General features: G+C 50.7%; 1 protein-coding gene and 1 long non-coding RNA gene across 5 annotated transcripts in view; one reads left to right on the top strand and one right to left on the bottom strand.

Annotated features, from left to right (window-relative positions):
* GNAS (GNAS complex locus) overlaps positions 1 to 15,794 on the bottom strand; it is a 54,170-nt gene extending 38,376 nt beyond the window's left edge. For all 4 annotated transcript variants that reach the window (XM_027620551.2, XM_027620552.2, XM_027620553.2 and 1 more), the window contains exon 1: positions 13,916 to 15,794. In XM_027620551.2, the coding sequence (XP_027476352.2) occupies positions 13,916 to 15,779 (1,864 nt within the window). In that variant the 5' untranslated portion in view covers positions 15,780 to 15,794. The remainder of the gene's footprint in view (positions 1 to 13,915) is intronic.
* Positions 15,795 to 18,191: 2,397 nt separating this feature from the next.
* LOC113936969 lies at positions 18,192 to 24,957 on the top strand. Its single transcript, XR_003524432.2, has 3 exons — positions 18,192 to 18,801; positions 20,110 to 20,288; positions 24,565 to 24,957. It is a non-coding gene; the product is annotated as an uncharacterized LOC113936969 (long non-coding RNA).
* Positions 24,958 to 25,485: the final 528 nt, after the last annotated feature.

Below are 25,485 nucleotides of genomic sequence, written 5' to 3'. Positions count from 1 at the left end.
TCTTCCGTACTGAATAGAATGTCTCCCCTCTCTAATGAACATACCCAGGAGAATAAAACTTGTTTTTCCAAAGGCGGGGGGTGGGGGGTGGGGTGGGAGAAGAAAGGAAGGAAGGGAGGAAGGAAGGAACAAAAAAGAAAACAATGCCTATACTGGGTCTGGCTGGAGCCAAATTCTCGAGGACACCAACCTGTAAACTTCTAAGGATTTCCTCAACATCTGAGACGTATACGTAATGTACAGGGTGTTTGCTTTTAACTTTAGGATTGGCTTTGTTTTGCTTTGAGTCATTATCGAATCAAAGAACTCATGAAGACTGGATTTTTTTAAGGACAAAAAGGTCCATTGTGTGCCAGATTTCTTAAAGCAAAACCAAACCACTGAGTGGGGCAAGGCATGTGAAAACGGCTTGGAAGGGGCTTAATTCCTAATTTCAAAAAAAAGATTCCAGAAATCCAACGATCACTGTAGCGTGGGGAGAGGAATCTGGGGAGGCAGAGAGGGCCCACTGTGTGGGAGAGAAGGCGGCGGGCGGAGCTCAGGCTTTCCCTGGCACACCCCCCCAGCCCCGCAGTCCCTGTCCCGCTTTGTGGGCTCCTGGCACCCACGTCGGACCCTAGGGGCACAAGAGGGATGGGGAGGATGCTGCCTCCCACTCCTGCTCCGGGTCCGGCCCTCAGCTGTGCGGGCCGCTCCCAGGAGGCTGGCAGGTCTCCACCCTCTGCCTGTTGCCACTGCCCTGACTTGCAACCTGATCCTCCCTTCTGGACCGTAAGTTCCTAGAGGGTAGGCGTCCCGTCTGTGGCTTAGAGCTAAATTTGGCCAAGGCCCCTTTTCTCTTTTAGACTTTCATTTGATCTCCGTGTTTAAGTCTTCAATTCCTTCTGTACCTCCTGTCCTTCTCTCTTTCAACAATAAAGACCTGGCTAAGGGGAGTTGGTTTTTAACTTTGGGTTGGTGGGGGGGGGGGGGGTGGTCGTTAGCAAGCGCTCTGGGATTTCAAAAGTTCAGAGAAGGAAAAACAAAGGAAAGGAATTCAGATTCCTCCCCGCCCCCCATCAAGTAGAAGTGGAAGGCGCAATGGCGACCGTGGGAAAACCTCTAAGGAAGAGTGTGTGGGAGGGGGCACAAACACAGAATGGTTTGTATACCGTGGTTAATACCCTCTTTAGAAACATCCATACATCTAGCTGAAGAAGAGGAGATAAGGAGATGTAAAATCATGGCAGGGTAAGGGCGGGGTAGGGGGATTTCCTGTCATACTAGAATGTCATTTTAACAATAAATACAATCTTCTGGAAGAAAAAGGGAAAGGGGCAGGTTCCCAGTCCTGTGGGCAACCGAAATGGGCAGTCTGGTCACATGTGGGAGGCTCTGAGCTCTAGAGGGCAAGGTCCCCCGTCAGGAAAAAGGGTGTCTGTGTGGGTGTACGTGTTGGGGGCCTGGAAGCATGGCAAAGAAACCCACCAAATGAACAGACCGAAGGCACCCGGCCCCCTCAAAGCACAGGACGGCAGGACTGGTGTCAAAACTAACCCCCCTAGGGACCCAGGACAAAATGAGACCCCAACCTAACATATCCCTGAAAGGTGGGGCTTTTTTCCATTAGGGCTTCCTACATTCCATCTAGAGAATTCTAAGTGATCCCACTTCCTGAGAGCGGGCAAAGCCATTCTGAGCTCTCTGCTGACCCCTGGTGGGAGAGGAGCTCTACTGGCCCCCAAAAGGTGTTCTAAACAGGGGCAGCCCACCTGTCCTCTACCCCAGTACCCTCCAAATCCTGAGTCACGCCTCCGGGGGCTTCCATGGTCACTTGCCTTGGCCAAGGTTCAGGGCTATAAGTTGGGAGGTGTAGGGAGAAAAAAGAGCAAGCAAGGCTTTAAAGAGGGTCCAGAAGATTATGGGCTTAAGACAGGAATGTTGGAATAAACTTCGTTAACTTAAAGGAATTTTAATAGCAGGGTGGGGGAAGCTTTTGCCTGAAATTAATGCATTTTATTCAGTTCTTTTAACTTTTCAACTATAAAAGAGGGGAACGTATCTGGGAATGGTGTATGGAAGATAAGTTTTGTTGGGAAGGAATGAATTCCCATTCCAGGGCTCAGTAGGGCCTCGCATGAGAAGCTCACGTGGCCCTTCTCAGATGGACGACCTCATGATTTACAGCCACTGCAGGGAGGGAGGGAACCGGGGTGGAAGGAAATGGCGAAAGGGTGCCTGTTCTTTTCAGAACCAGGGAACCTGGCCCCAGACATTGTCAGAGCTAGCCTCCCCTCCACAGAAACTTGGCCTAAAGACGGCAGAGGTGACCTGCCCCACATCCTGAGGTGAAAGGTGGGGGTCCCACCCTTAGGGAAGGCTCTTCATCGACAAGAATGTCCTCAGGGCATTGTGGGTTTGTGGCACAGAAGAGTAGCGGGGGACTGATAGGGGAAAAAACTCAAGCTAGCCCTGAAATCTCAGAGACCCTGAAAAACCCAAGGACACCCTCGTAAGTGAAAGACAAAAACGAGAAACAACAATAGGGATTCGTCGTCAGCCAGTACGTTCTCTCGTCAGCACTGAGCTTCCACCCCAAATCCTGCTCCCTCATCCTCCTCTATCTTCCCATATTGTCTCAAATGCTAACTCCTCCAGGGAAGCTCCTCGGGTTTCCCAGGTAGAAAAGGGACCTCTGCCCACCTCTGAATCTCTTTTCTAGCCCCTGACTGGGGTGGGAAAGATGCACCACTCTCCTCTGCCTCCTGTAAGGACTCTCCCAGCAATGGGTACCCAGAAATTATTAACTATTTACCAAAGGACAACAAATAGGCCTAAAATTTCCTATACAGTCTGCCATTTTGGTAAGGACTCTTTAAAGGCAGGGTGTGTGTGTGGGGGGGGGTGGGGTAGCATACCTGTGCTAGGTAAACTTTTTACAAGAGAACTAAAGTTTTAAAGTGAGGAGGGCATCCCTCTCATTTTTCAGATGAGGGAAACTGGGACCCAGTTAGATTTGCCCAAGGTCTCAGAGCTGGTTCCCAGAAGCAGCATGGCACACACGTGGGTTAGGAATTTGGAGGTCACTGTGATAGTGTGTTTTTCCGCACTGGCTAAGGTCTCTAGAGCCACTAGTTAAAAAGTGACAGGATTTGTCCTCAGAAATCAATTGTTCAACGGAAGAATCTTTAAAACTATACCCTAGGCTTTGGGGTCGGGGGCTGTGTCCCTGAGAAAGATGATTAGGGGAGGGGGATGCAGAGTCCTGCCTAAGGCGGAGCACGCGGTGAGTTTTGAAAAGGCAGGCTCCCAACAGTAAAAGCCGAGCGCCATCTGCCAGCCAGCTCCGAACAGCCTCGCTTTATTTTACTGTTTCTGTTTCCCAGCCCCAAACAGTTGCGGAATCTCAACTCTTTCCCTAAAAACAAGCTATTTCCTGCTCCGAGGCCCCCTAAAAAAGGAATCTAATTGTTAAAAAAAAAAATCTTAAAATAGAGGGGGAAGAAAAGGAAAGCAAGAAGGGAATAAGAATTCCCTAGAAGGTTGATTTCTGCTCCCATCTCTGCGCTGGGCAAACCTCTGCGGGGACAGGACAAGCCCCGAGGGTCTTCTCCTTGACCCCTTCTTCCCGCAGGATGAAAGGTCAACTCCCAATTTTGAGCCTGCTCTCATATCTGAAGTCGGACCCCCCCCCCCCCCGCCCACCTCTGGGGGATCAAGGTTTTCAGATCAGAAAGAAAAAGAAAAATGAGCCCTCTGCCACCTGTCAACTCAAGTCTCTGGATAAGACGTCTGCAAGGGTTTTTGATGTACTCTACCCAGAATCCTTTTAAGACCTGCCCACCCCCTACCTTGGGTCACTCGTTACTTCTTTATACCTCCAGCTGGACACAGAGATACCCCCTGGCTTTCTCTTAGACCACCCATCAAATTTAAGTCCCTCCCGTGACCACGGCAGGACCTCAGGATTACTCTTGCAGAATCATCACAAAATGAAGGCTTGTCAACACTTGAAAGATAATCAACCTTTGGCCTTTTCTGGATGTCACTTGGCAAATTCATGGGATCCTTGAATAATAGAGCGCTAGAAACCACCACCGTCCCAGGAATGAGAAACCTCCCTAACGCCTAAGGCAATCTCTTTCCACTCTCCTAGAACCCTCCAGAAAAGCTGGGGATCCTCCGCCCATCCCCTCTCCCATCAGATCAGACTCTCTCCCCCATCAGGGCAATGCGGGAAGACAGCAAGGAATAACCATCATACGCTCAACCCCATGCCAAACCACCCCACGATAAATGATTTCCTAAGAGTGCTCCAGAATGACTGGATCCCATCAGGAAAATTTCCAAAGACTCCCACTAGGAAAGGGGAACCTTCCTTCAAGTGTCCATCTTAAAACCAGCCCTGGTCATTTGTAAAACAAAATGATCTAACATGCTTCCCATTTAGCAGCAAAAAGGAAGAAATGAAATCACACACAAATGTTTAATTATAAATAGCTATTAGTTTTCTGGCAACCCAACTTTCAAAAATTTTCCCCTAATGTCTGGCATTTGTTTTGGGTTCTGCCCGGAGTCTTCTAAGTATTTCCTTGGAAAGATGTTGTACTTGGTCCCAGGCAAAATGTCAAAATCAACATTCAAAAAACATGCCTTGGGTAATTTCGAGGATTCTGCAATAAGGATGTGTTAGTTAGAGGCACTTCACTTAGCTAAACTCGAAACACATAAAAAAATGATATTTTTAAATTTACATATCTGATAAATAATGTATCAAACTACCAATCACTTTCTACTCCTCACCCTAAAGTAATCCCAATAATAAAAGCAAAAGTATTTAAATTCATATAGATGGCTGGGGATGGAAAGTAGTTCTTCTCTTACTTTTTTTTTTTCCTTCTAGACTTTGTGATTAACAAAGATCACAAATTCCAAACACTTTAAGGAAAAAAAAAAAACACTTTGCTTAAGACAAATTCAATCTGATGAATCTATAAGATCGAACAGCTCTATCGAAAGACCAGATGGGGGCAAGAATATAAATGCGTTGGGCTCAAAATACAATAAAGAAGCAATATAAGTCTTCTTCTATAACGATTAACTGGGGGAGAGTCTGTTTAGGTGCAAGGTTGGGGGTGCGGGGGAGTCAGGCCCCGGTTTAAAAATAAAATCATGATTTAGTCTTGTTATGATTGTTACATACCAGATGCTGGTTATAGATTCTGCCCTAGGATGGAGGAGGGGGCGTTTACCACCTTTTCCAAGACCAAGTGCAAGACTCTTGATCAGGAAATGTCCTTGGATTATGACTTCTGACACAACTATGTTTTATTTCTAAAAGATCTCATTTTACCTTTCTCAGGTAGTCATTCAGAGGCATTCCTTCCGTGGGACCCCACCACCACCCCACAAGGTAACTTTCTGCCTTGAAATATCAGTTGCTAAAGGTTATGGGTCACTTCCATGCAGTTGGGCTGGCCCCTGTGGACCTGGGACTAAGGTGACCAGCTAAGAGCCTACATCCATGTGTGTGCGCACACACTACCAATTAAAGGCTCCATTAATGTTTTGTGGGACACATGCAAACCCAGTGCTGCTCTATTAACAGTTATCTGAGTACTAGTTCTGATGATCCTGGCATCCTTCTCTACAATGCAGAGTGAATTACTTTAGCACACACCAGACAGAGGGAGAATCCCCAGCCTGCTACAAAAGAACCTCTAAGTGGTAGAGATGATCATGAAAGGGTTAAAATCTATTTAAGCATTGATTTATCCCGGCCCATTGATTGGCTATGGGACTGAATTTGTTAATCAGAGTCTTTGACCAATTCATTACTTACTTCCCTGGAATAATTCCCTTTTCTGTCCTATTTAGGGTCATCTGAGTCACCTTCTTTTCTGTGATTTTTTGGAAATTACTTCTACCCAAGAACGCAGGGTCGCCTCCACTGCGGCAAACATTTCTGAATGGTTATTAGTAACTGGAGTCAATAACCTTTCTCTCTGAAGATATCTTTTCTTTTCAAGGTGCTCAATTGTGACATGTGTGATCTCAACCTTCCCCAGAATTTGATACTGATAATGTTAGGGCAGGAAGTTATCAACTGGGGATGCTGCTGTCCCCCAGGGGACACAGTTCTGATTGTCGCACAGTGTGTGTACCTAGTGGTGGTGGGGTGGGCTGTGTGTGTGTGTGAGGGACAGAGATGGGCATCCGGGAGGCAGAGATCAGGGATGCTGCTGGACATCTATATAGAGTGCTGCTAACAGACAGCTTCCACGACAAAACATCAGTAGAACTATTATGGAGGACCCTCGTGTTAGACACGGCCCCTAAAATGCTCCCCAAATCCCACCGCCTAGCCAACAAACAGGGAGATGTCACACCTTACAAACAAAAGGCTGGGTTCGACTAAAGCTTCGGGGCCTAGGAGATGTGGGCTTTGTCCCGGGGTGCGGGTGGTGGTGAAAGTGGAGCGGGACCCTATCCACCCCTGCTCCATGTGCCCTTCCCTCTCATTTAATCATAGATGTGACACCTTTTTTTTTTTTTGCCTTACACCGTCTCACCATCTAGTGGCCACCTGAAATATCAACTCACCTTCACCATCTCTGGGCCCTACTAAAGTCAGTCATTAAAACATTCACAGCTGTGGGGGCAGGGGGGCGGAAGGACCCCTGAATGATGGATATGATTGTATTAATATGTTAATTACGCATCTCGTAGGCCTAATGGACCCATATAGACAGAGGCTGTAAGGAATTAAGATGGACACTTTCTACGATCTGAGAAGCCCCAAAAGGCCAAAAAAAAAAAAAACCTCAAGGGACTGATGACAAATAAGGTTTCATTTTTTATAAACAAGGACCTCGCAGGCTTTTGCTTAAGTCCTTCGGATGCTAAGGAATTAACATAGACGAGAAGATTGAAAAGGGTGTGTTCACATGGTCCCAGGCATTTAAGTACCCAGACCCTTCCTAAGTAACACCATCTACTCCCGACAGGTTGGGGGTTTTCGTCATTTTCAGTTGGACCCAGGCCGGTGAAACAGGCCTTCCTGGCCCTGGACTCTAGCACTGCCACCTGACTTCAGTTTTGGGGCATTAATTAGGATGAGCATTAGTCTTTCTTTTCAAAAATCCTGCAAACTTACCTGAATACAGCCTCCCTATGAAAATAATAATAAAAAAATCCCTTCATAGTCATCTGCACACTAGCCATTGGTTTGATGAAAGGAAAAACTGTTCTATTTAATAATTAGAAACGAGGCGGGAGGTGACAGGGTCTGTTGACTGGGGGAGGCAAGAGCTGTGTCAACCAAGGGGGTGCCTCTGGGTGCCCCCGGCCTCCCGGTTAGACTCAACTGTGGTCTAGCGGGGATGGGGAGCCGGATCACGGCACTCCTTAGGAAGTGGGTGCAAGAGATCTTCCTTCCCATTATCAGCTCATTAAAGGCAGTTTAAGGTACTTACTCTGTCCCACACACCAAATGTGTGTGACAACGTCGGAAACGCTGACTGACTCATAATAAGTCTGGGATCAGATAACAATTTATACACCTCTCTCCTCGCCCCAAACTGAATCATTAAGAAGCATTTAGTAAGATCTAATGTTCAAGTTCTGGGGGCAGAGCTCCACGAGTCAAGGCTCCCGAATTCTCCTGAGGTTTAACAAATTACTCTGCAGTGCAATTTGGGATTTTCCCTCTAAGCGAGTACAACAGAGGCACACTCCCTTCATTTTCATGACTCTGTCACAGATCAGTTCCCTAACATTCTTCCCATGTTACAGCGCCCAGTTCCTGGACAGGCCACCCTCTGGTAATTCTAACGTGAAAGGTGGGCACCCGTGTGCTCACTGTTTGTCAGAGACCAGAGCATCCTGGGTCCCAAATGAGCGTGTGATGATCAACAACAATTAAACGTCAAGCATTGCTTTTTCTTGTTGTTCTTACCTCATTCTTGGAGGTCTCATCTTCAGTCCCACTGGCTGGCCTGCTTCATCGTCTGGCTGTCAGAAGGGAGACTAAAAACAATCTTTTTTTTTTTTTTTGCATGTGTAGTAAACATCCAACAATCTGCACTCAGGTCCCTGGGTTCAACCACAGTATGGAGTTGGTTTATAGATTGGAGGATAATATAAATAATAAAAGAGAAGGTGGGGGGAGGTGGGGGAAAGGAAAGGGGGAATAGGGAAACTTTTTCAGGACAAGTAAAAACAGGGTCTCTCCTCATCTTCTCTTGGCCACGTCACTCACCTGAGAGTGACTTCACACAACCCTAAATTCGGCAAGGTGTCATCTGTCTCCTGTTTGAGCTGACCTTAATTTATAAAGTATGTACAAAGAGTGTACTCTGAAACGTAGCGGAAGAATGGGTGCCTAGTACTTTTAGAATTTACAAGTTAACAGTCTCATGGGGAATACAGAAAACAGACAAACAAAAACCCCAAAATCTTACTTGGAGCAGGGAGAGAAAAGTCGAAGAGAATTTCTAGAAACAATGGTTACCATTTATTGGGCACTTGCCTGTGCCAGGCACAGGGCTGAGAATTTCTACAGGGTAACTTCACTTCTGGTATCTGGCCCTCTTTTTAGAGGAGTCACGGAAAAATGACAGGTCTACCTCTGATTCTTCTGGAAATGCCCCTCCTCTTCCGCATTCAGAGGCTCCCTGGCCTACCCCCACGGTACTTTGTATCTGGGGCATCCCACCTGTCCTTTCAGAAAGGCCACTGAGGATTTGTTGATTCTTCAGCAGGGCTCTCAAGGAGAGACAGACTCAGGCTGATTCTCCTCCGTCCCTGAAGGGGCAAGATCTCATGCCCAGGGTAACCACAGGCCAGAATAGGAACCTGATGCGACAAAACCCCTTTCCAGTCTAATTCAGGGAAATTTGTCAAGGAGGGTGTAGCAGAGCCATAGTCTCAGAGTCCCTGTTACTGGGGGGCACCAGGGCTGGAGAGGGCTAATTGTTAGACTGACCAACGCTTGAGTGTTTCACTTGGAGGGGGGGGCAATCTTGTCCTATCAATCGGCCCAGCCCTTCCTATTTTGAAAACTGTGACTCTTCCTGAGAAATTTGATTTTGAAATGGACAAGTGGCATGTTAATTTCACATTCCACTAGGAACCCCAGGAGGCACAAGGTGGGTTTGGAAAGAACACCCCTGCCACCAGTTAAAGAAACCAAGAAGCGTAGAAACCAATTTTAATTCTATTGAATGAAAGCCTATTTCTGTGCCTCCTGAAAGTTACTTTATGTAGAAGCACTGGAATGCCACAATTTTGCTGGGGGTGACGGTGAGTTTTATTTGGGGGGGGGGAGGAAAGGACTCCGAAAAGAAGTAGAGGCATGACAGTATGAGGAATTTCAAATCTAGGCAATTAGGCTACCTTCTCTTAAAAAATATACTCTTTTTTTTTTTTTTGCTTAATACCAACATTCCCGCATAAAAGTCAAACATGATTTCTAAGACTATGCGCTAACTTTTGCTAAGTAGGAATTAAGCTCCAACTAAAAGTAAGGAATACTTAAAAAATCACTATGAAGAATATTAAAACAAGAGTTATTTTAATAGGGTTATTTGATCCAGGCCAGGATTTTAAGCAGTCTGCTTCTCTAACACTGTACATATAGGGAGCTAGGCACTGAAGCCCACTTTTTAGTATTATTGTTAATTATTATTATTTTATTTATTTTTTTGGTGGAACTCTGAGTAAGGAAAGCTTTAGACCCCACTGAAGAAAACCACAGAGGATCCTAAAGGAAACCTGCAGTTGAAAAAGAACAAAGCCCAATAAACAAACTAAGACTGCAGTGTTGGCAGATGAGTTAAAGCAAATGTGGAAACCAAATATCACCGTAGTGATGACAGGTATCTCAGAAATGGGGGAGCTCACGTGTCATGTACACTCAATGGACATTTATAACCAGTGATCTGTTGGGTTTGGCTATCTTTCAGAAAGCAGAAGACTGCTAGACACCTGTCATTTGACAAGGGATTTGAAGAGCACATAGCACACGCACAATCATGCTTTACATTTAAATAATGCTTCATCGCTTATTACCACATTTTTTGTTAAGCACTGTCTTATCTGAATTAGAAACTTTTGATTCCTTCACTTACCTTGCAGTCTTTGAGCAAAAGTCCCTGACATTTAATCTCTGAGCTTTCAGTTTATTTGCCTATGACATGGGGTCCTACCACATTTTTATTGCCCAAGGCTGTTTCAAAGGACAAATGTGACTTAGATGAAAGGCTTTTAAAAATACAATAAGAATGTGGTATCATTATGCGTGATCATTACTATTACTGGTTACTAATACCTGAAGGCAGGGAGGCTATCCCTTTCAAGTCAGGAGGGGGTGTGCAAAAAGCCCAGGGACCCACTTTTCTTTGCCTAATATCAATTTCCCATGATAGACATAATGTGGGCAAATTACAAAAATGAACCTACTTGTATAGAAAACATTTTTTTGGAGACAAATCTATGGGAAATTGTATTTTAAAAGGCAGTAAAGAGTTTTGGCCTTCGAGAGGCATAAAATACTACTGGGGAGACAAATAGGGAAAATCACAAAAGTCTCTTAATTCTAAAGATTTGGTGGCCTGATAAGCTATGCCCTCCCCACTGCACCAAAAAGCTCAGTGGAGGCATTCCGAATAAGGAAAAATGGCTGTACTAAAGAAGAGGAGGAGAAAAAAAAAAAAAGGCCCTCTGCATGATGGGATGTAATGCATCACTGTTGTACCTGGTGGCATAAATAAATTATCATACAATTAACTGAGACTCACTGTATAAATAAAGGGTCATGACAGGATGGCCATTATCATCTATAGCATTTGCCTGCACACTTTTATGAAATGTAGCAGATACTAAAAAATTCTAATCTACATGGCCCTTCAAGTCTTAAAAAAACGGGGGACTCATACCCAAACTGGGTTTCCAAAAACATGGAAATAGTCTATTACTGAATAGTCAAATAAAAAAAGCCTTCATCTCTTACATATTCTAGAATTTGTCATGTTATTGATTATCTATCTCCTTTAAAAAAATTCCCTCTAATATGGTTAAACTGGGCAATAAAAATGGAAACAGTATATACACACAAACACACACAGTTGTAAGGCAACACATGAGTGTGCATGTCACAAATTCATAACCGTATGGAAGGATGCTCTTTTGACCTGCATTTTCAGTGGTAGGAATATATGGATGTCTTGTTTTATGTTAGAATTAGACTGTTAGTAAGAGGTCTTGTCCTAAATATAAGTCCTCATCCTTCCTTCCTGCCCTCTCTCCCCCAATCAGTAACTGAGACCCCGATGGGGTACCGCTCTTGTCACTTTGGCCAAATGAAGGCTGGTCAGAAATGAGCCGTTTCGACAAACTGCATTATGGCAGCAGGTAACACCGGCTGTCCTAGTTCAGGCTCGTGTCTGACGTAGCCTGGGGTTTGGTCTTCTTGACCAGCTGGCTCCCTGAGAGCAGAGTCAGGACCACTGTGGGATGACCCCAGCAAATTTCCTTTTATTAAGGTTAATTTTGCACCCTGGATACAAAACAAGGGTGAGCAAGGTAAACTTCTAATATTCTTAAGGCTTGGCCCCAGACATGGACTGACAGTTTGCTGCAGGGTGGGCATAATCTATGGTTTTAAGCCTCCAGTCCTGATTTAAGTGGACTGTGCTTTCCACCCCAACTCCCCCAGAACAGAGGACCCGGCAAGTAAGGGACACTGCCAACTAGGGGCCAAGTGGACACTGTCACCTGGCTTCCTGTCTGTACCCACGTGTGTCCCCTCCCCATCAGAGGCCAGCTTCCCAGAGCTAAGCTCAGAATATTGAAATGGGATTGTTATGGCAAAACTAGTTGTCTGCGGGAGAACAGCGTGTTGTCATCTAAGGCTCTGGCTATCAGTACGGTTGGGACATCCCAAATTTAAAACTGCATCCCTTCTATATGTGATTGAGAAAATGACGACATCATTATTTCCCTGGGTGGGTGGCACTAAAATGACCACAGTGTTTAAAACTGTGATTTGTGAAAGACACACATGTCACAGAAGCCAATAGTTATTGTCCATGTCATTACTAAAAAGCATCACACATTATAAAATATTTCACCAACAAATGTAGCCCAGCTTTAGAAATTGTGATCTTTAAATCCCTTGAAAGGTCTTAAAGAATAAAATAAAGAAATTAAGGTTGTGGAGCTTCACTTTTGAAATTTTCATTCAAGCCACAGTCAGACCCTTGCTAATTGCTCTGATGGACTGTGGCACAAGGAGCCAGCACCTCAGCTGGGAGCCAAGGGGAGGCTGGAGGAGGGGAAGTGGGGGGTGTGGGAAGAGCCACAGAGGTGGGGAGATGGGGGGGAGGGACTTGTTGTGTGTGTGTGGGAGAGTCCTAGAGGGGCGAGGGGACCCTGAAAGGTGGGAAAGATGAAGAGAGAAGGAGGGGAAGGCGGAGGGCCGCCAAACGTACCCGATGTGGTTATGAACACAAGACCTTTTTAATTTCTTGGTATCCCAAGTCCATTCGCAGAGGATCTTACCTTTGATCCTCTCTGCCCCCAGCTAAAGCTGCTTGAAAAGATTCACATGCATACATTTACATATTTCACAAGTCATAGTCACAGTTTTACCACATATCGTCCATATACTTAAAATACACTGGAAACATTTTTAAAATTTTTTATTTTAATTGCATTTCGAAGACAAGACAGCATTCCACTCCCAACGCATAACAGTCTTTTTTAAACCAAGCCCCTCCTACTGTACTCTTTGTAAAAGTGTAAATGATTGGCTTACCTCGGGCTCTTCCCTAGGAAAAAAATTATTTCATATTTTTTAAACACAGCCACGCCCACCCTCTTGGACCCAGTCCCGTGTAGGTTTAGATCCAGACCTGCCTGTAGCAGATTAAGTGGGTTTTTCCCCCCCCTCCTCCCTCCATCCCCCCACCAGGTGAGCTGAGTGTGTGCAGAATACTGAACTTTATGTGTGTAGCCCCGACGCCCCAGATACCTGAGTGTCTGGTTTTTCAACCGTAAAGGCGGGAGGGTTTGGCGAACGAATGAGAAGTGAGGAAACGCTTAGCGCAAAGGGAAAAAAGAGAGAAAGACATACAGAAAAAAGGTTATGGAGGCCAGCGAGAGGCGGCCCCCTCTCTCCCGCGCCAGTGGCCCGACACACTCCCCAAGATGTCCCACCAGCTTCTCCTCCGCATTTTTCGCGCCGCCCGCTGCAGAGCGCCAGCGTCCAGGTACCACCAGAGTGTGCAAACACGGAAAGTTTTTGCCCGCGCCATGGCGCAAAACACAAGACAGCCCGTTCCCCAGTACGAGTACACAGTCGGCGGGTAATCTGGGGGTGCCAGGGATGGGAATTGGGGGACACTTGAGCATATCATGCACAGGCGGACACAATATGGACACCAACACACACCAACGACAAGCTGTCTGAGTCCAAGCAGCAGTGCCAGGCGAGGCGGGGGCGCACCTTCCCCAACGACCCCAGCCCACCACGGCCCCAACCGGCCTAGCCTGGGGAACCCCGGGGCCCCTCCCCGGCAGTTCCTGGCTCACCTGAAGCCCCCGCCTTTCTTGCCGGCCCCCACCCCAGGACTCGGGGGCATCTTACGGTCGCTGGCGCTGGCTTGTCCAGCCGGAAACGACCCTCAGTGTTGCTCGGCACCACTTTTCTCCCTGGAGGGCACATACTTCGGCCACCCAAGCCCAACCGAGGCCCCCTCCCGCTCCCAGGGCAAAGTTAGGGCCCCTCACTGGAACTTTCTAGCAGTCTCTTCCCGCCTCGGCCTGGACCCCCTCCTCCCGCTGCCAGGCCCTGAGCTCCACCGGGCAGCCCTGCCACCCCCTCCCGGGGTCCCCCGGCGGCCCTGCTCCCCGCGGGCAGAGTCCGCCGCATTACCTAGAAGCAGCAGGCGGTGCGTACACATGTACCCCATCTTTTCCTCCTGGAGTTGTTTGTCGATGAGCTTGCTGCGTTTCTTCTCTGCGCGCTTCTGGGCGCGCTTCTCCAGGGCTTCCTTGCGCATCTGTCTGCGCTTCTCCGCCAGAGGAATCTTCTTGACCTTGGGGCTGTGCGAGGCTTTGGGCTGGGGGCTCTCAGATCGGCCGAAGCAGCCCCCGAAGGCCTGCATGAGGAAGTTGCGGAGCAAGTTGCGCCGGGGCTTTCGGCGGCGGCGATTTCGCCGGGGCTGCAGCCAGCGGCGGCATCCGGAGGTCCCATCGTCGGACTCATCGCTGCTGTGGTCGTCGTCGCTGCTGACCGACCCCTCATCGTCGTCGCGGCTGCGGCCAGACCTGCCCCGCCAGGCAAACGCGCGAGGAGGCTGCGGAGTAGGCGGATCGGCAGCCTGGATCTCGGGGCTGGGGGGTCTAAGGAAGCGGAGCTTGGGTCGGGCTCCAGACGCAGGGGCGGCAGGGGCTGCCCGGGCGGCTGGAGCAGCTGCCCCGGCGGCTGGAGCGTCAGGGGCGGCTGGAGCGTCAGGGGCGGCTGGGGCTGCCCCGGCGGCTGGAGCGTCAGGGGCGGCAGCGGCTGCCCCGGCGGCTGGAGCGTCAGGGGCGGCAGCGGCTGCCCCGGCGGCTGGAGAAGCAGGCTTGGCCCCGGCGTCAGGGGCTCGGTCCCCCGGAGAGGGGACTTTTCCTCCCTCCGCAACAGCGGCGGCTGAGCCTCCTTCCATCTCGGCTGCTTCTCCCTCAACTGGGGGTCTCTCTCCCTCTGCTCGCTCTCTCTTAACTGGGGCTCGGGAGACCTCGATGGGCGGGCCGTCAAGCGCGATTGGGGGGCTGTCCATGTTGACGGGAGCGTCGTCGACCCCAACGGGGGCGCTGCCAATCTCGAGCGGGGGTCCGGAGATCTCCATCGGGGGGCTGTCGCCCGCGAAGTGTGGAGGAGCTCTGACAGCCTCTCGGGATGGGCTGCCGATGGCGCCTGGGACCCAGAGGGGGGGCTCGTTCGCGGCGGGAGCGAGGAGGACCGCACTCGGGACCGCGGGTGCCGCGGACTGGCCGCCGCTGCCGCCGTCGATTTGTGGAATAGCTCGGGGGAGCCCAGGGGGTGGGCTGTCGTCCCCAAAGGCTGCTCCATCAAACTCAAATGGCATAGCCTCCTCAGGGGGAGGGCTACGGTCTCCTCTGAAGCCTGCGTTTGCAGGTCTGAGAGCTTGGGGCTCCTGCGGAGGAGTGCTAAAGACCCCCGCACCTGGGCCTCCCGGAGCGAGGTCTGAGACCTGCAAGACAGGCTGGCTGCCACCTCCCTGGGCAGGCTGCTCAAACTCAAAGGGCATGGCTTCTTCGGGTGGAGGGCTGTAGCCTCCCAGGCCTGGTCCGGCATCACCGAAGGCTCCAGGCTCCATGAGCGCCTGGCTGAAGACCTCAAGGCCTGCACGGGCCCCAGTGGTGTCTCCAGGCTGCTCCGGGGTAGGCCAGAAGCCTCCTGAGCTGGGCTGCTCGACCTCGAAGGGCATGGCTTCCTCAGGAGGTGGGCTGTAGCCTCCATGGGCTCCGGCTTCCTCGATGGCCTGGCCCAGGTCCTGCAAGTTGGGCCTGGAGACCTCTGGGGGTCCACAGGCCTCGCCTTCACTCTCGATGGGGACGGGCTCGCTGTGAGGCGGTTCGGTCTCCATCTCTTCGGCTGCGCCAGGCCCAGAACTGGGGGCAGCTGCCCCTGGGGCCTCCAAAGATGGTTGCTCGGGCTGCTCCCCGAGTTCAAGGGGGATATCGCGTTGTCCTGACATATTATTGCCGTCGAGGCAGTTGCGCACGCCCATAACACGGTGGCGGACTCTTAAAATAAACTTGGGGCCCCGTAAGACGGAGCACCCAACCGAACTAGGGTGAAAAAAATTTTTTCAAAAAAATTCAAAGTACCAGCCAGAAAGTTCTCCAACCTCACTTTCCAGCCCTCTTGAGGTCTGGGGGTTCAGGGCCTCAAACCCAAGACCGTGGTGGAAGCAACTCTATTGTTGCTGGTGGAGGCTTGGCTCCTTCCTGGCCACTTTTTATCCCCTCAGGCTGCCCCCGGCCCCCTCCCCCCCCTTGGCCTGCCCTTGTCCCCTCCTCTCTCTCTCTTTCTCTCTTTCTCTCTGCTCCAGGCCAGCCCCGCCTGCTTGGATCTGAGGAGCGTGCCGATTCGGTCCGAAAATCGCTCGTAGTGCTCACTCTTTGCCACCAGAGGACGCCGGCCTCGGTGCCGAGGCGGCTCCGGGAGCCGGATCCTGGCGCCGGCAGCCCCGGACTTTGGGTAAGGGGGCTGATGAGCGCAGGCCTCGCAGGGATGTTTTGGCTCCTTCCAGTCCTCTCCCTGACTGATTTGGAGTCTTTCTCCTCTCTTATCCCCTGGCCAGAGAGAGAGAGAGAGAGCTCTCCTGCGTTGTGGGACACGTGATGCAAGACGTGGGCCCCGGGCTGCTTGAGCGCAAGAGCTGAAACCCTCCCTCCCAGACCCAAATGACTCTCCTCGGGGGGGGGGGGGGGGAGGGGGGAACTGCAGGAGGGTTTCATCACCCCAGGATACCCCTGAACCCCTGAGCCGCAGCCCCCAGACCTGGGCAGCCTCCCATCTTAAGCTCCAAGTCCGGAGTGCAAGGCTTCGGGCGCGTGGGAAGGGGGCGCGGGCGCGCGCGGGGATGCGACAGGTGGTCGTGAGCCCACCGGCGGAGCGGATAGGAGGCTAGGGGCGAGGGGCTGCCGTGTGTGCGCACATAATTTCTTTTTAAAATGCCCTGGGGTACTTTCTGCCGCTTCTGCAGCTTTTGTTTGCCGGCTTGCCGAGACTGGCTCCCGTAAAGCACTTCAATGTCCCCCATCCCCACCACACTCTGGGGGGTCCTCGCAGTAGCTGAGGGTGGCACAGGCAAGCGTTTCCCCCGTTTATGTGGATAATGATGTAGGGGAATTAAGAGGGTCTTGGGCGCGTTCTACGGAGACCCTCGAAGCGGTAGTTGCCGCGGCACCAAACAGGGGGGCGGCGTGGGACACACACGGAGACCCCATCCAGTGCAGGCCTCAGAGTTCCGGGGGTCCTACTGTTCTGGGGAAGGGCTAAGGGGATTTCAGTTGGGAATTTATGGCCGGCTTAGTGTGGTCTCTGAGACTGGACAAGCCTGTGCGCACTGAACCCAAAGACACATACCGTGCCGCGTCGGCAGCAGTGGCTATAATGTGCCGCTCATCTGCCTCGGGTGCCGGCTGCACGGTCGGTCGGTCAGCAGCCCCAGTTCCTCACAAGTCCCCCACCAGCCCCCTTCCAGCCCCTCTTCTTTCGCTATGGGTATCCCAGGGCAGCTGCTTCACTTTTCCACTGCTAAAGCCCTCTGAGGCGGCACTGAGCCCGGCCAGAAGTCCAGCGGTCTCCTGGCTTGCGCTCCTGTCACCGAAGCTCGTGGGGGCTTGGAGCCGGCTGCGGAAAACACCCGCACCGCCTGGGTGGGCTTGGTGCGTGCACGCGCACTGCTCTGGGTCTGGGGTCTGGGGTCTGCGGAGGGATTTGAGCCGCGGGAAAAAATTGCGGCTTGCGGGTCACGTACGACCGGGGACATGGGCATGAGGTCTGTCTCGCCAGCGGGTGACACGGACCTGCAAGCGACCTTTAGGTGCAAGGCATCCGGGCACGAGGCAGGTGGTCGCCTGGTGGGCGGAGGGGAAGAGAGATGGCGGGATGAGTGCCACAAGGGGTGGGCTGCGGCGAGCGGGAGCACCGCTTGGATCGCTGTATCTACGAGCCTCAGGCGGGCGAACCACGCACCGTTCAATCTCGTTAAGTCTAACGCATCCCTCTTAGAACGATGGGACCACAGCCACGGCGCATCATTGCCCCGCATCCACCATCCACGTGGCCATGCTGCAGAGGAAAGCGGACAAAGTCGGACTCTGGGCAACGTGTGGGGCCCCCCAAAGGCGTATCATGTCAGGTCCATGGGTCTACACACTTGGAAATGCCAACACTGAACTTTGGCCCAAACTTTGTCCAACTGTTCCCACGCGCAATGGCTCAACCATTTGAGCATCCACTGAATGGGCCAACTGGGTCGCGACCGTCAACTCACTCCCCTCCGACCCCAGGGCTGGGTCAGCTATTGGGCTGGGGTCACGCCAATCAAGGTTGCCTGGCGAATGAGCAGGGGGCGTCGGACCGGAAACCGGATATGAATGGGAGGTCCAATAGGGGGCGCCGCGTTGGAACGCCCTAAGAGGTTGTGCTGCTGGGGTAGCTGGAAGCTGCTGGTGGGCGGGCGTATGGCGGCCAGGCCTGGAACGCCACGAGGCCCGCTGGCGCCGTGGGGTCACTCTTCCTGAGGCCACAAGTCACCAAGGCTGGAAGGGAAGGTCGGGGGCTGTCAGGGCCCAACCCTAGGTGTCGCTGGTGGCGGTGGGCAAACCCACCGGAGCAAGGGGACCGCCGCTGAGGCCAGGCGAGGAGGAAGAAAATGTCTAGGGCCTGGAGGTAGAGAGCCAGGGCCCCGAGGAGAGAGAGGGCTCACTGCCCCGATGCAGAGGAGCAGCCCCAGACGGATAAGGAGTTGAGGCCCCAGGGATGCTGCGCCCTGCCGAGCTAGAAGGTCAGGAGACGCTGGGGTCTGGAGCCCCAAAGGGACGGTTTGCCTACTACGCTTGGGCTCTGTCCCCAAGCACTGTCCATCAAGGAATGGGTACAAGGTCTCTTTGTTTGACCCCCTCATGGGCATGTGGGACCCCTTTGTTCAACACTCTTTGGGATCTTGGTCCTTTGCCTGGAGAGCACAACTATGAGGGGATAACGGCTGGGTAGACACCGGTCCTCCGTCCTAAAGGGTAAGTAACAGAAAAATGAAAGAAAGACCCCCTCCTGGGGTTGGGGTGGGGGACCCTGAAAGTCTCGATGGGGAAAACAGCGTTTCAGATGGGCCTGCATGGATGGGTAGGGCCCCTGCTTACCGATGCCGGGAAGCGGAGGAATGGGAGGTGTGGGCCTACCCTGAACAAGACCCAGTCGGGGGAAGCAAGGGACACCGCGTGGAGTCTGAGGAGGGGCAGTGAGGGCGAAAGCAGGACAAACCGACAGGCTCTCTCTGCGGATGGCTGGAAACTAAAGGGCAAGCACTTCTGAGGTTGTTCCGGTAGGAAATAGAGCAGATGTTGACTGCTTCTTGTCCCGCAAGGAGGGTGTGAGCCTAGTTTACTGTAGTAAAGATGGAGGCGGTGTGGGGGGATGGCCCCGATGGAGAGAATACCGGAAGCTGTGGCCGGCCACGACCTCCAAGGTAGCAGGAAGGCTGAAGGAAGGGACTCAGGAGGGGTCTCAAAGGGCCCTCTAGCCTCTTCTGTGCCAGAAAGGCACAAAAGGTGGAGAAGCCAGAGTCTGGCACTTGGATGATGGGACACAAGTGACACAGGAAGTCCAGAGGATCTGGGGCGGAGCTGTGGTGGTGGCAGAGCCAATTTGGTTTTAGACTTGGCAGAGGTGAAGGAAGGATGGGCAGTCGGGATGCAGTGTTGTACAGCCTATTATTTAAGAGGGTGGGTCTGCAGTTTCGAAGGAAGGTAAAGACCCCAAGTTCAAAGTGACAGCCGTCCTTATAGGGTATGAAATGAGTGGATCAGAGACTACCCTGGAGGGGAGGAATGTATCTGGAGAATCTTGAACACTTGGAGCACGGGAGAGGAAAAGGAACGATGTCTCGGGAGCGAGCAGTGGGCTCAGAAGGGACTGGTGGGGGTATGCCGGAGGGGAGACTCTAAGAGGCGCCCAGAGTATCTAATGGAGATTGTGGCTCCTTAGCCTCTACACTGTTCACATCGGGGCTAGCTGACTCTCTGCTGTGGACTGTCCTGGGCACTGTAGGGCGTTAGCAGCATCCCTGGCCTCTACCCACTAGATGCCAGTAGCAGCCCCTTAGTTGTAGCAACCAAAAAATGTCTGTAGACTTTGCCAAATGTCCTCTGGGGGGCAAAATCACCCCCGGATGAAACCACTGCCGCAGGCTGAGAAAGACCCTTAGACTTGAGTAGGAATCACCTTAATTTAAAGGTAAATTAGGACTGGGAAGAAAAAAATCCCACTATTTAACTCCAATGTTCCCCATTGTGTCTACTTTTTTTTTTTTTTTTTTTCTCCTGTAGGGATTGGCTGCCAGAGTCTGAAAATCCCATCACTTTTGTGAAGGGGTTCAAAGCTGAAACCGTCACAGAACAGAGTGGGACCCGAGACACCTCAGAAGCACGGCCAGATGTTTGAGGAGCTGGCTGACATGAAAGGCAGCTGGTGTGCCTGGTCACAGGGACCTGAGGAACTCGCTGTGGTAAGCGCTGGGGGCGACAGCGGGTGGGTTGACTGGGGCCCGCTGTGATTGGTGGGGCTGTCTGGTGAGCTTTCTGGCTCAAGACAGAAATGTGGCCTTGCCCTGGATGGAGATGGCCAGTTACAGGTGGTGGTGTGCAGCCGAGTCCAGATCTCCAGTTCTGGATGGATCTCTCTCAGGAAAAGCAGTCAGTACTTGGTAGGAATAAGCAGGAACAAGGAAGGAAAGTCAGTGAGTGAGTTCACACAGATCACAAAGAGGAAGGCAAGAGAGGCTCATCAGGGGGCCGGGGAGCTGGGGTGGGGGGCAGAAGCTGCGTGCCAGGGTCTGGGCCCTGTTCCCGCAGGGAATGCGGTGAGACGGTGCAGCCATCAGAGAAGGAAAGGATTGGCTGTCAAAATCCAGGCAAAGGTTTCTGGGAAGTTGTGTGTCCTCAGCTACTTAAAAAGAATAGATTTTCTACACCTGATGAATTAAGAAAGGAACAGCAAACACTGCTCATGTTTCAGTAAAACTGCATTTCTGAGGCAAGTCAGCCTGTTCACCAAATGGCCCGAGTGCCTCAGGTGGAATATCGGCTGGCTTTCTGTACACGAGCAACCCCCAACGGAAAGAACGTATTTCTTCACTGTTGGCTCTCTGAGCAGCACCGTTGCCATCTGCAGGGACATGGCCCCCTTCCTTGGCAACCCCCTGTGGCGCCCTAGGCTCCCCAAACTCGATCATCCTGCTGTAGTGACACCTCCCCACGAGCGCACACTATAGTCAGCAGACGGCTGTTAGGGTACTTACATTTGGGGATTCTTCCTCATTGCCAAAAGCACAAGGCACATCCAAGTTTTAAGTAGCTGCCTGTCAACTTTCTTTCTTAGTTCATCCCTGTATCCGAGAAAGAGAAAGCAAAGCAGACAGGGAAGGAGGTGGTAGAGAGGGAAGGAAGCAGAAACCAGGAAAAAGATCTTTTTTTTTTTTTTTGGTGCTTTTTTTTGGCAGTGGGATTTCCTCCTAGCCTATGGCTTGGGGCCGGGGGGCGGGGGGGGGGGGCAGGCTTTTGCAGAGGGGCAGTCTCTGCAGACCACCTCTGTCCCTGTTGTCAGTGGCTTTCTTTCAAATGAGGAAAAGGAAACTTCCCTGGTGGTCTAGTGGTTAGGATTCGGCGCTCTCTCAAATGAGGAAAAGGAGAATCTTTTCACCAGTTGTGAGGAAAAAAGCAAAAGTAGAGAGGAGAGAACCTGGGGAAGAGAACTGAGGCAACTATCCCGTTTCTCAGCCTCCCAGTGACACGTTTTTTTGTGTGCTGAGCAGCCGTAAGACTTTGAAGCTGTTCAGTTAATTACTGTTCAATCCAGACGTGCTGTGCCCATCCTTCTCCCTTCCAGCCTTGGCCGGGGGAGGCAGCAGCAGCCTACTGCTGTCTGCAGAAGGGCCTGCGTGACCAGGCTGTCTCAGGCAAACGCCAGCTCCAGAGAAAATGCCTCAAATGGAGGTTAGGAGCAGGTGCAGGGCTGATATTAAAGAAAGTCGGAACCAGACTTAGGAAAATACTTGATGTGCTCAGATTAAAAAGCCCTGAGCTGGAGCCGCAGGGGCCAGGGGTCTCCTATCAGGAATTCAGACCCCTTCATTCAGCTCACGAGCTAAACTCCGCAGCCCTCAACTTGGAAGGGCTACTCATTTCTGCTGCAGCCAGGCACACGACTGTCCTCTACCTGTGCCGGTACGGTGGGTCCGCACACTCAGCAGTCGCTTGAACTGGGCTGCGGACTCCTCCTCCAGGCTAGCTGATGATGCAGCCGAGAGTCTGGAGGGGAGAAGTGGCCATTCCCGAAAAGATGAATGGTGCCCTGGGAAGGGGGCTAAGAGAGGGGTGAAAGTGAGGGCCAGGAGGGCAGGAGGGAATCCCTGAGGATAAACTTGGCTTGAGTGGAAGCTCTGTTTAAAATTTCAGTAATCATGGTGGCTGTTCCAGGCACCGTAATTTGAATGTTAGGGGAATGGTATATTTCATGTTTGTGCATGGCCTCAATTTCCCAGAGTGCATCCTCCCTGAACTGGAATGGAGACAGCAACATAAGCCAGGGCACTCAGAACCGGCTCTCGCCTGGGGGGAGGAGAAACAGGTCATCTTCAGCTGGCGGCAGTCCTTGGCCAGTTTGAGATGTGGGGCCTCTCCCTGAACTGAAATCCAAGATTGAGCATTTGAACTCTAAAACAAGATTTCCTAGGTTTTAAATCTTTCCATCTGGTTGAAGCAATTGAGGCCCATGTACAAAAATCCCACCGCACCTAGAAAATTCAAATTTCTGGCCAGGTCTGTAGAGACCCTCTGAGGGAAAGTGACCTTCTGCGTGCCTCCACCGCCAGGTGTGGCTGTTAGAAATGTTCTTCCTGACATTGCTTCTGCTGCCACCAGATTTTTGCAGATGGCCGTGAAGTCTCCCCTAAACCTTTTTCTCCGTGAATCTCCTTGTTTCTTCATACGACCCTTCCCAGCCCTAGCGTGTATGCGCTGTGACTTCCTATCTCCAGATCTTATCTTCCGTTCCTTCCCCAGTGTTGTCTTGGCCTTCCAGTTTTTTCTGTGATTTCCCCCCCAAACCTTCCCGTACATCATGGACACCCCTTCCCATCTGTTCACGCAGTCTAGTCGTACCCCAGACATTTCTGACAGCCGTGGCCCCCTGTTAATTTGCAGCATGCTCACCCTAAAATAAGCTCATAGAATAAAAATAGGCCATGTCCACAGGCAAAGCCAGGAAAGTAGCCTCCCCAATTCTACCATGCAACAGGGACTGTGCCGGCAAGTGGGGGGGGGGGGGGACGGTGTGGGGTGCTGTGGCGCCGGCTCCTCTTGGGTGTCCTGCCGTGACTGGCTGAGCCCTGTCAACAGGTGACGGTGGCCCTGCACTGCAGACTGGCTCCCTTGCCCTGAATTAGTTGGGCACTAGCACCAGGATCGGTGCCAGGGGCTGGGGGGGTGAAATGAAAAGAAAAGCGAAAACCAAACATTAGTAAAGTTTACCTTATATATAGCCTTGTGACATGTAGCCAAAAAACCAAAAATAAAAAACAAAAATGGGATCTCAAATCATTAATTTGACTTTTTTTTTTTTTTAAACATTTGCTTTGTTATCCCAGGCATTTGCCACAGGGGAAGACTGGTTTAGGGGGAAATGGAAAAAAAAACAAACAAGACCCAAAACCCAAAAAACACAACAACTTAGCTATTACAAGGTCTCGCAGTACAGAAACAGAATATCCAATACATCTGTATAACTGTGGTATTAAAATTTCATGGGAGAGGAGCAATTAACAAAAAAAAAAAAAGTCTGAAAAAGCTCCTGGGAGAGAAGGATAATAAAAACGAACACAAAGGCTGAGGAGACTGGTTTATCCTAACTAGCTGCAGCCTCTGAGCGTGTTTGCGGGTCTGGCCTAATCAAGACCCTTCTAAGTGTTACCAAATAATATATTCAACACTTGTGGTCAGTTAGCCACCGCCGTCAGACTGCACTCAGAGCAGTGAGCGTTTCCAGGCTGCAGTACTCGGTGCAATGCTGGCTTCCGGCTGCCTGCTCCCACTCGGAAAAGCTTGTTTTCACACACCAAGATCAGGGAGAGCAGGTGGGGAAACAAGCACACAGAAGACACACACTAAAGATCTGTTCTGAAGGACGGCTAGTAACAAGACAGTGGGATTCTGTATTCTCTAACTTGCCTTTTTAAACCTTTTTTTTTTTTTTTGCCACCCATTCAAAAACAGACTGGATAAAATCGAAATCAGAGCAACAAAAACCAGATTTCTTCACAACTGGTGCTTTTTATTTGATCAACCTTGCACATTTTTTGGCCCCATTAGTGTTAAAATCATGGATAAAGTCAAATTGGGCAACCCTGGGCTTAACAACCTGCACACATTTTGGCGCTGAGGGGATGCTAGGAACATACTTCATTTTGCATGTGAAGAAAGAGGCAGTGGGGTGCTGGGTCTGACCCAAGGCCACTGGGCGGGACCAGGCCTAGAAGATGCTTAGGTCTTGCTGTCCATCCCTGGGGCATCCAGATTTAGGAAACGGTCATTAGTGTCAAAACCCCGAAGAGCAGGACGAGGAATTCCACCCCTCATCCTGGAACATGGGGATTAAAGATGTAATTTGAGGATCTCATCCCCTTTGCTGGGCAATTTCTAAGAGAAGGGCAGCACTTGAGCTGGCGTATGACATCACTCGCCTCTGGAAGCTTAATTTGATTTTAGTAATTTGTTTTTTTGTTACAGGTCACCTTTCTGTTCAGATACATTCGCCAACACCATGGTTTCTGCTCAGTTTCCCCTCAATAGCTTCCCTCTGCGTAAGGAGCAGTGATAACACAGGTAAATTAAGTAAAATCCATTCAGATTATTAAAGCAAAGGAAAAGACCTCATTCTTACCCACACTGAAGTTTCAGCTTCCTCATGAAATCTTCTATCCCAGCTGCTAAAAGTGAGGGCTAAAGAGTAAAGGGCTGTAAGCAGTTTCCGGGGGAGGGGGGCAGCCTCCGGCGCATTAAAGAAACATCCTCTTAAAACAGTTCCAAATTTTAAAATTCCCAGTTTTTGAATTCTGATAAACATAAAAATTTTGTTTGCCAAACTTGAGAAGTAAACCTGTGCCAGCTGGTTGACAGCACACAATATGTGAACACGCTATCACTTTCCCACTCAGAAAGTTCAGTTGTAAGAGGACCTTTGTCCAAGAAAAAGCCAATTTCTAGTAAGTAAATGATTAATGTAGTAAAGGAAAATCCTAAATGCCAGAGCAAACCATCACCTTTAACTAGCTTTTTCTCCTCCTCCCCCTCTCCATGTGAGATACTACAACCAGCTAGTAATTTACTTCTGTGGTCAATTAGAAGGTCTGGTTTTTTTTGAGCCAATTTCCTCACCAGACACACCCCACCTAAATTGAAAGGGCAAGTGAGCCCATTCAAATGCTAACCCCAATTTAGCAGGGTGAGACAAAGGGCCAGTTTGGAGACTAGTGAGTTGGGAATGCTAGGGAGAACTTGCCAGAAATGCCTGGGGTGGGGTGGGGGTAGGCAGTGAAGCACCAGTGTCTCAGGTAGAAAGAGGGTTTGAAATGTCTCTACAGCAGAATCCCTTCCTCTGGCGGCTCTGGGGCACTTCCTAGGAGTTTGGCATTTTCCTCAGTTGTTCTG

This window comes from Zalophus californianus, chromosome 8 (assembly GCF_009762305.2).
Source record: "Zalophus californianus isolate mZalCal1 chromosome 8, mZalCal1.pri.v2, whole genome shotgun sequence".
Taxonomy (NCBI): Eukaryota; Metazoa; Chordata; class Mammalia; order Carnivora; family Otariidae; genus Zalophus; species Zalophus californianus.
This window is presented reverse-complemented; position numbering and strand designations above follow the sequence as displayed.